The 10,378-nt window shown below is 30.3% G+C and overlaps 1 protein-coding gene across 2 annotated transcripts; it reads right to left on the bottom strand.

Moving 5' to 3' along the window:
• Positions 1-8,941, bottom strand: LOC132758580 (syntenin-1-like). Of its 2 annotated transcripts, none has more exons than XM_060750267.1 (8): positions 8,850-8,941; positions 7,555-7,633; positions 6,915-7,103; positions 6,241-6,411; positions 5,793-5,968; positions 5,077-5,248; positions 4,561-4,652; positions 1-4,016 (listed from the first exon to the last, which is right to left on the bottom strand). In XM_060750267.1, the coding sequence occupies exons 2-8, from the start codon at positions 7,603-7,605 to the stop codon at positions 3,962-3,964; spliced, it is 906 nt and encodes a 301-aa protein (XP_060606250.1). In that variant the 5' UTR covers positions 7,606-7,633; positions 8,850-8,941; the 3' UTR covers positions 1-3,961. The 2 variants fall into 2 exon arrangements, with proteins under 2 accessions (XP_060606250.1, XP_060606252.1); XM_060750269.1 differs by lacking the exon at positions 8,850-8,941 and adding an exon at positions 8,536-8,691.
• Positions 8,942-10,378: the final 1,437 nt, after the last annotated feature.

Below are 10,378 nucleotides of genomic sequence, written 5' to 3'. Positions count from 1 at the left end.
TATTTCAAATATTAATTTAATCTACAAGAATGAACAGATGTGTACAAACTGTAACATACATGAACAGTATCAACTTTACATAACATGATAAAAAGACCCAACAAACAATGGTGTATTGTTTTACTCCTATACAAAACAGTGGTTGGAAAGTGTAAGAAAATATTCCCTCTATTTTGCATTGAAAGGGCATTGCTTGGTGTCCTTGACATTTTGCATTGAAGGGCATTGCTTGGTGTCCTTGACATTTTGCATTGAAGGGCATTGCTTGGTGTCCTTGACATTTCTGTGAACTGACACTGCATTGACACGGCATCATACTAGTATATATTTATCTAATCAATTAAGCTCACACTTAAATTCCCTTAACGGCACTATACAAATGTTACATTGCTCAAAGTGATCATCAAAAATTCAATAATACGATAAATATTTTATGATAATTACATGAAAACAGTACTAGTACTAGCATTGATTTTAATGTCAAAGAAGAGAAAACACAGATCCAGGAAAACAAGTTAACAGATTTTTTTGATTTTTTTTGATAAATAAGTATAGTTTTTGTTGAATTTGTACAGTATTATATGAAAACTGTTCATTTAAACATCATATATTTGTTTCAATAGATGAAATTTTACAATTAAATTGCAGCAGAAGTCATATTGTCACCTTAGTGCAATAACTGGTTAACTCCTATTTAATTTAGGACTTAATTAACCTATTACTGCACTAAGGTGGCTTTATAAGCATTTAGTATACTGTTAACAATATAATTAACTTTTAAGCAATATACAGCATGTGGTTACAATCACTTAAAATGTGACCTTTGCATTAAGCTCAGATGAAAGTAAATTTGTGTGCACACTGTTCAATGATCACAGAGACTTTAAATAAATGATGGATAAGAAGAAATGGGGTTTCCTCATGGTAACTGACTACTTTTCTTCACACATGTTTTTCTTCATCTAGAAAATCTCCTGTCGAACATTGACAATAGAAATTATTCCCTATCTACCCTTTTCTATCTTCCTTAGGGTTTTAAGGAATTCCACTGAGGTTCAAAAGCCTAATAACAGATAGTTTGAATTTCTTACATAGATCAACTGGGTCACTTAAACAGAAAGATATTCAAAAGAAAATAAAGAATTATACTTAGACATACATTGAAAATTGTACCTTAGTGCTAATATTAGCTGGATTTATGTATCGCTTTTCAATTGGGTCATTTTTCACGATATGAATAATGAAATAATATTCTGGATAAACAGAGTGAGAAAAGGAGCTGTAATGTTGCACATAAATTATTGGTCTAGATCTATTTCATTTGGAATATTAATTAAGGCAATTTATTTCCAGTAATGCCATGTCAAGAAACCTCAGTGGAGTCCCTTTAAAGTTACAATTTTTTAAACAACAAGGCCATTTGGCATTTGACCTTTTCATTCATACATGGCATGTCCCCATTTTCTCCAAACATGATTATATACATACATAACTAGTGAAAGGTGGCCAATCAAGTTTAAGATAAAAACAACCTTGTCATTAACTCATATGGAGGGAAAAAAATATATTTAACATTTTTAACAGTGACTTAATGAGTACTATCAATAGTACTTACTATCAATAGTTTAAACTATCAAACTTTACATCTTGTACAAGAGGCTATAATGTCCTTCATTTGCTCTTTCCAGTACAGTCAAAGAGTAACTGTCTAATATAGAGCTAAATCCATTTTATTAACAATAAATTCTGGTGAGGCAAGTTCATTTACTATAAGAGACGTTTACCAAACTGCCAGTACTAGATGATAATTTTCCTTTCTACTAAATATTTTCTTAAATTGAGCAAGAAATCTAAACAATTGTCTTTCAATTCATAAGTTTCTTGAGCATAAAAAATAACAGTTTGAAGCAGCATGTTTCCAGATTTGACTTAATGTTTTATGAAAATGTTGTAAATTATTTCAAGTGAATAAAAATATTGTCGAGTATTCAAATTAAGTGACTTAACCTAGCCTTACACACTAACTTTTCCAAGAAATTATCTACAATTAGGGTCAAATATTAACGATTTTCCCTTATTCCATTATTAGAATTATGGGGTAGAATTCTGGTGACATAGACAGTAAATTATATCATATTTTGTTTAAAACATTCAAAATTTCGCCCATATTGTGAATACCTATAAATTTCTTAAACTATAAATATATTTTTTTTCAAGTATGATCTTTGGAGGATTAATTCAACTTGTTAGGAGGCATGCCACATTTAAATTCAAACAAACCAGTGCAGTGTTTTGGCTTAAATATGACTGACCACCTTCCCAGGATTTTGAACATTTTTTTTTGCTTTAATTTACAAATCAACAAAAATACATCAAAATATGGATTTTTAATCAAAACATAATAACATCAAAGATAAAATACAAAACGAAAATGTAATTTTAATACAAAACATGCAAAAATATAGAGAAAAAACAACATAGCACAATCATATAAAAATACACAAGAAGAAACTTCAGAAAAAAAAGTTCAATCTTGTTAGAATACATAGATGTAACGCCATCTTATAAATCAAAGAAGTTTTTAATTACTTAATTATGTAACGAAATTTCATGAGAAAAATGAATGAAATTTCAAAATTATGCTACCAGGATACACAATTTTATTCTAGTTCACTACAAAAATATTTCATACCTAATAAGTGTATCAACTATGAGTCTATGAACTAAACAATTCAATGTAATTATTTCAATTATGCCCTTATACTTATAGAGTAAGTTTGACATATGCGTCTCCAGGGCATATTTACGGTAAATACGGTACAGGTAAATTATTTTGCTTTATCAGTACGGAGTGACAGACATAAAACAGAATTAATCTATCCACCTGATAACACATGACGGAGATTACTCACCTTGTCCTAAAAATAAACCCCCAACCAGTACAGTCAGGGGCACATGACATTATCATTATTAAACCACAATGATTTATCTTAAGTGTGTTTGATATTAAATAAACCGATAAGTGGGACATCTCTAACTTATGGAACATTTCATATGATAAACAATTTAAATTTTACTAGTAAAAAAAATGTTGTATTTTTTTTATTATTTACAATGACTCGGTACTTATTTATATATATACAATGAAGTGTTATCACAAGATAATAAAAAATATCTTTGCTAATACACTGTTAGCTGTTTTGGTTATCATTATACAATAACTTCATATATATTCATGATGAATATATCTGCAATTTGATCTGTTCAGTGGTTTCAACATCTAACTTATTGATCTAATATTCTGTGTAACATGCAAGTGTATCCTGGTACAGAAACTGATAGTGTTAGAGTTATTTAGGGAAGGACAAGTGTTACACTATAACAAGTGTAGCTATACAATCAGGAAGTATTCCTGTATGTTTGCAATCAAAGCAGTTTTCAGAAAATAAAATTTCATTTCCTGATCTCTTTTTTGGTTGTAATATTGTTGGTTAGGACTTGGGCATTATTTCTTAAAAATTTTCAGTTACATTCTTTTTGTGTGCAGTTCTATTATTCCATGTAGGTGTAGTGTAGTTATTCAATTGTCTCCTTCACTTAAACCTAATTGTTTAATAGTTCTTGTGTTGCTGTAAATAGTTCTTGTGTTGCTGTAAATAGTTCTGGTGTTGTTGCTGATAGTTCTTGTGTTTGTTTTTTTTATTTCTCTACTGAATCTATTACAAACCACACAATGACTATAAATTCAATAACAGATTTGATTCAGAGAGAGTGCAATCAAATCAATACCAAGAAAGATCTTAAATCAAAGAAGAGGTTCACACACACTTCTTTCAGTAGATAGTCGAGAGATAATTAATGTTTTAGGTTGGTTTAGATTATCTCCATTACATTCACATGGAAAGAAGTCTACCACCAGTGCTAAGACTGTTATATTTCAAGTTCAATGTACCACAAACATTTACAGATCTGGTATGGAATGGTCCATGAATTTTTTCACAATGCTGTTACCCATACTGAAAAAAAACAAAACAAAAAGTTAAGGATCTATTATCATAAAACATTAATGACATTTTTTTTTAAACTGACCATTTATTTTAGAAATGTTCAAAAACAATTATTTTAGAAATGATTAAAACAATTATTTTAGAAATGTAAAAATACTTATTTTAGAAATGGTTAAATAACATTATTTTAGAATTATAAAAAACAACATTTTTTTCAGAAATGATTGAGACATTTATTTTTTGTAGAATATTAAGATATACAGATTAAGGCCAATTATTTTCTCCAAGTATGTCTCAAATTCTCTGAGGGTTTATCATATTATTATATTTGTATCATATTATATTATAGAACTAATTTAATCAATTGCAGGAGACAAAGCATTTTCCTTAGAAACACAACAGAGAACTCAGCAAACATGTAGTTTTGTTATGCTATATTTATGCTCATGTTTTCTGTATATCAATATAAGCTGTTGACTGTCACATCATGAGAATTGAAATAGCTTTGTAATGTTACAAAAAAAACAACAACAAGAGTTCATTGAGGACTTACCATTTGACAATATGGTCATATATAACTGAAGGCATCACTGTGATGGTGATAGTACGTCCACCTGCTTCCATTATCTCACTGATTACCTTATCCTGTAAGTAAAATTATACTTCAAATTCATCCTGATCATCCTAAATATTTGTAATGGACTTGCTCTGTTTTGAATTTCAGAACAGTCCATTGTGATTTATAGGGAAACTAATAAAACCTACATGCTGGCCTGGCTTATACTGGTGACCATGACAATTCACTATTGATGTAATTAGACAAATGAATATGAAACTAAAATCAGTCCTTTATTTGTCTTTGTAGAAATAATATACTTCTTAAATATAGATAAATATGAACACTCAAATATGTACGGAACTCAATAAGCTCAACAAATTTGACCAAATACAAAATTGAAGCATACAGGTCTTTTATGTTACCAATCAAGCATTTTTTCTTCTCTTAATTACAAGGATAAGAGAACAAAAATCCTTGCCCATGAGGTAAATTATTTTTTTCAATGCTTACCTTAACACCAACAACATTCTGACCGTTGACCTCAATCAACTGATGCTCAGTTAACACACCATTCCTTGCTGCGGATGAATCCTTCACTAGAGACTTGATTTTACCATCCTTGAACACAAACCCGATGTAACCATTACTGTCCTTCTGCATTGTGATGGTCCTTTCAAATGGTCTAAAATGAGAAAATAAACATCAGTTTATTTACATAACATTCATTTAAGGTGTTGCAATGTATTATGTACAATTGTATATCCAAACAAATGGTGATACAATCAAAGCCATACAATTTGTTATAAAAACTCTGTTTTAATATATTAATGATAAATCACCTAAAATAGGCAAAAAATTCTGAATTTTTACATTAAATCACTAAAACATCATACCCTACAAAATCAAAACAGCCTAAAATCAAGATCAGCTTCTTATAGAATCTTTTTCAATATTATTTGACATTATATTTAATAATATCTACATGTACCAATATTTTGGAATGTCTAATACAATACGCTCAGCACAAATTTTGCCTTATTCAAGATACCACTGTTAACAATTTTTTAATGGGTGTCTGCAAAGAAAAGACTAACTTCCCCTGTGATCTGCGGTGTCCTGTTGTTTCAACTACAGACTGAAAACCGATGACTGCAATCATATTATCTGTAAAATCAGTCATCCAAATTTTTGAAAATATTACAATTTTCTAACACACTGCTACTCACCTGTCTCTAACAGCAAACGAAATCCTGTCTCCACTAGCCTGTTTAAGCACCTTGTGAGCCTTGTCTGTATCCCAACCAGCAACATTTTGGCCGTTGATCTGTAAAATTTGGTCCCCAAACCTGAGACCTGCAAGAGCGGCTGGCGAGTTCTGCTGTACCAGAGCCACAAACAAACCCTGGATATAAGAAAACATATTTGGTTACATAAACAGATTCTTTTGAATGTATTTGTTTGTCATATACTTTTACAAACTTTTTAAATATGATTTTGTTGAAAGAAATTTAAGTTACTATTCATATTGTTTATTGAAAGAATGGCTAGTTTATATCACAATAAAACGCATCAATGAGATTAGTTTTTAAAAAAAATATATCTTTGCCAAAAAAAAGCAACAAAAAATGCCGGTTTAAAGTTCGGGCTGAAAGAGTATAGTATGTAAAAACTCACATTGTTAACATGTCTGATACGCAGTCCAATTTTCCCTTCACCATCTTTGCAAGCAACAATTTCTCTGATTCCTTGCTTGATTTCAGCTCTCATGATTCCTGTATTGTTGCCACTTACAGGGGCTACTTGCATGTTGCTGGGCCGTGTCTGTGGTATAGCAACTTGCTGATCCTGTAAAAGTTAAAAGGCAGGAAAAATATTAACTTTATCCCATAGCCTGTTGGAAGTTTCAGATATTACCAATGTCCATGCCTTCCAATCATGGTTTGCACTTTTCACAAATCAGTCTGTACATCTTCAATTTCATTTTTTCCCTAGAAATGATGAGTGGTTTGGTCTGGGTATGAAAGATGGACCAGTCCATTTAAAATTATAAGCATGTTAAGTGTTTTCTGAATAAATTAAAGGGAATTAAACTTATATCATTACATTTTTTACAATTTTTTCATTCTTTCAATATTTGCTTTATAGAAGGTTCAGTAAAAAATGTTTTAAATGAATTAAGTAATGAACCTAAAGGATATAATATTCTATTATGACATACATAAATAACAAATGTTTATAGTAAAAAGGAATCATTTTTCACTGACACACTTGCATTTAACGCGCCTTTACATTACGTTTGTATAATGCAAGTGATGTAACATTAATGTTTACAGTTTTACTATACTTACAGAGGCTGGTATATTCTGTTGGATGAAAGCTGGAGTTAACTGGAGACCCATGTACTCATCCAATGTTGGGTACAAGCTCCCAGAGCTACCAGCTGAAGCCATTTGAGGATATGCTGGTGGTGGGTACTGTTGTGGCGCCTGCCCTGGGTATGATATAGGTGCTTGGGCTGTCTCATGTTGCCTTTGGGCCTGAAGAAGTCATAATGAAAGTCTATAAATAGTCTAAATTACTGAATCAAGGAAAATGCTTACCATGAGTTTGATACCAAAACATGATATTCTAACTATTTCATGAACAACTGCAATTCCATCATATTATAATTGCATATTGCCCAAAGCATTCAATCTACATGTATAAACTTTTACTGTACACAAATTGAGATAAAATGCAATTATAATGCATGCATATAAAACATGTTTAAAGTTTAAAAATTGATTAATTAACATTTCAGTAGGAATTGATTCTTACTTATTTTTGTTTTTAAAAGAAATTGGAAACTTTGAATGATGTTCAATTATTTCAATAAATCAATGAAATACATCTATAATATATATATTAAAACAGCATTATAATGGTGCACCAACAAAAATATAAGTAAAAAAGTACAAATCATTTCCAATTAAGTATTAGAATATGTACCTGAGCCATCTGGTCAACCTTCATATCTTCTAATGATGGGTAAAGAGACATGTTTATTTCTTTTTTAAACTTTAGTAACCTGAAAAAAATAATCAACTTTTACAAACTGTTCTAAAATATTATTGAATGTTTTTTTTATTTTATTTAATCTGGAAAAGATGTCACCTTAAATGCAAAGGTAATGCTAGTTTTAATTTGATCTTCACAATTATCAATTGAAATATATGACACAAAACTCTTAATAACAATTACTGTATACAATCACAGTCATCGAATTTAGCACTGACCTGGTGGCCCATGGCCAGTGTAAATTAGTTTGGGCCAGAAAATTTAGTAAAATATATAGCAGAATAAATTCAAAAATTTCTGGAATTCTGGTCAGTAAATTCAAAATCTTATATTCAATGACTGCAATCAGCATTGTAAGGTTAACAAACTGGTTGGAGCACAGAATAAGATGCCATATACAATGTATGCATATAATTACTGAAAGATAAAAAACCAAAACCTTAAGGCACTAAAATATGCATTAATTAATTCTTTTTACTTGAACAAAAATTAACTGAATTGTTTAACAAATTTGGAACAATCCAGATCTAAGTGTGAATAGAGCTATCATCAGTATAGATCCTTGTCATACCTCATTGTTGTACAGATTGGTCTGGCAATATACTGGTGGCAATTGCTAAACACTTTTAGACATTTAATAGTTAACAGACAAACCCCCTAGACCTAATACCCTGCCACCTATATTCTGATACTGGCACAAGACTTGGATATTAAAAAAACATTTATTAATGTCATATAGTTACTAGCTATTTGAGGAGATTTGATTTTTGGAAAATGCCACAAAAGTATTCAATGAACATTGAACCCTGCCTTCACATTCACAGATTAAGTAGAACTATTTAACAGAGTTATTGATTAAAATGTAACGTTATTATAACACTGTATAAATCTTAAAGTTTAAACACAACCTACCTTGAATATTTCTTTAACACAATAGTTATTTCTGCTTCAAAAGATTTTATCAATTTGAATATACCTATGAAAATGTGATATTTATTATGTTTACTATCTTGCGAAATGACAAATAAATGTTATCAAGACACATTCATTAACAGTATGTGTGACGTCATTGGTCATGCGCTCATGACACGAAAATGAAAAAGGTGGCTAAATTTAGCAGTGGTAAACAAAGCATAACATTGTACGGTACATGAGCCTGACAGTTGCACACTTAACAATAAAATGAAACATGTATGAAGAACTACATACTTAACTGCATTACTTACCTAAAAACGACAAAGGGAAATTAAATATTTGTTTCTATTTTCACTTCCTGGAATTCAGACGTTTGCGATAGTCTCCCTTTTTTGTTTATTGGATTTAGCTCAATACAGGATTGGAGCAGTACCTCTAGACGCTTGCAGAAATCATGATCACAAAATAGACAAATATCGTTTTTTTCGCCGAATTTTACATTTTTCCTTGATTATCGTACTTGATTCGGTGTGAAAAGATGAATTAGACCTGTTAAAGTTCATTCCGTTGGGTAAAAAGACAAGATTTTAGCATTTTATCATTCAAGCGCCTTGTCCGGTATATACCGGAATACGGTATTTAGTGTGGTGCTCCAATCCTTTTTTTAGTCACAGCCTTGTTTATTTAGCTTGTTTTAATTCCCGTATTCGGTATATTCGGCACAAGTGATGTTTTGATTGGCAACGCTCGAGTGTTTGACGAAGCAAAGGGACTGCATAGGACTTTGGATTGCGCGGGTTATTTGTGGGGGAGTGAGATAAGTGTGATGTGACCCCAGAAAGTAGGGATTATATCCCGGGAATTGGCCACGTGCTAAAGGTGTCATCAATAAATTATCGAGTAATAATAATAATAATAATAATAAACACTTTATTTCATGAAGGTAACATATTAAGAAATACAATTCTTATTTACAATATGGCCTTCAATTAAACAAGATAATGAAAGTCACAAATATGTACACACATATTAAAAACAACATAAACAACAACCATTCAAATTTACAGACACATGCATGCATCAGATTCATTTAAATTGTATATCAATCAAATATTTTTTCATATTTCTTTTAAAAGCATATAGAGACGAAGACTCTTTAATATATAAAGGTAAATTATTCCATACTTGCATTGCATTATTTCTAAAAGTTCTTTTAACATATTTCGTATTAGATCTTACATGTATTATGTTTCTATTTGTAGTTGATCTAAGTGTATACGTTTGATTTTTCGAAAACACTATGATATCTGAAATGTAGGAAGGAGTTAATCCTTGTATAGATTTAAATACTAATAATGCTGTATGATACGTGCATCTATTTTCGAAAGTTAACCAGTTTAATTTAAGGAAAAGCTGTAAAGAAGGCGTTTTAACTGGTTTACACAATATTATCTTTGCTGCGCGTTTCTGCAGTTTATTCACTTTTTCAAATTCAGTTTTATTACAAGTACTCCATATAATACAACAATAATCAAAACAAGGTAAAATATAAGCATTGTAAAACATTTCTTTCATTTCAGCGGATAAAAAGTACGATATACGCTTTAATAGAGCAATTTGTTTTTGTAATTTATTACAGACGTGCTTTATTTGAACATTCCATTTTAAGTTTTCATCTAAGTAAATACCTAATAATTTCTGTGATTTCGTTTGACTTAGGCATGTACCTTCTATATTTATATCTAAAGAAGGTTTTGATTTTAATTTATTTTCTGACCCTATTATCATACAAGTGGTCTTTTTCGGATTTATTGCCATGTTGTTTAATTTACACCATTTG

This window comes from Ruditapes philippinarum, unplaced genomic scaffold (genome assembly GCF_026571515.1).
Source record: "Ruditapes philippinarum isolate M1 unplaced genomic scaffold, ASM2657151v2 ctg336_1_1_1_1, whole genome shotgun sequence".
Classification (NCBI taxonomy): domain Eukaryota; kingdom Metazoa; phylum Mollusca; class Bivalvia; order Venerida; family Veneridae; genus Ruditapes; species Ruditapes philippinarum.
This window is presented reverse-complemented; position numbering and strand designations above follow the sequence as displayed.

Excerpts from the sequence above, each read along its gene's own strand:
- LOC132758580 (XM_060750267.1), bottom strand. The coding sequence starts at position 7,605 with ATGTCTCTTTACCCATCATTAGAAGATATGAAGGTTGACCAGATGGCT. Across the intron at positions 5,969-6,240 it reads GTATCAGACATGTTAACAAT|GGTTTGTTTGTGGCTCTGGT; the intron begins GTGAGTTTTTAC and ends TCTTATATCCAG. Across the intron at positions 4,653-5,076 it reads AGAATGTTGTTGGTGTTAAG|GATAAGGTAATCAGTGAGAT; the intron begins GTAAGCATTGAA and ends TTTTACTTACAG.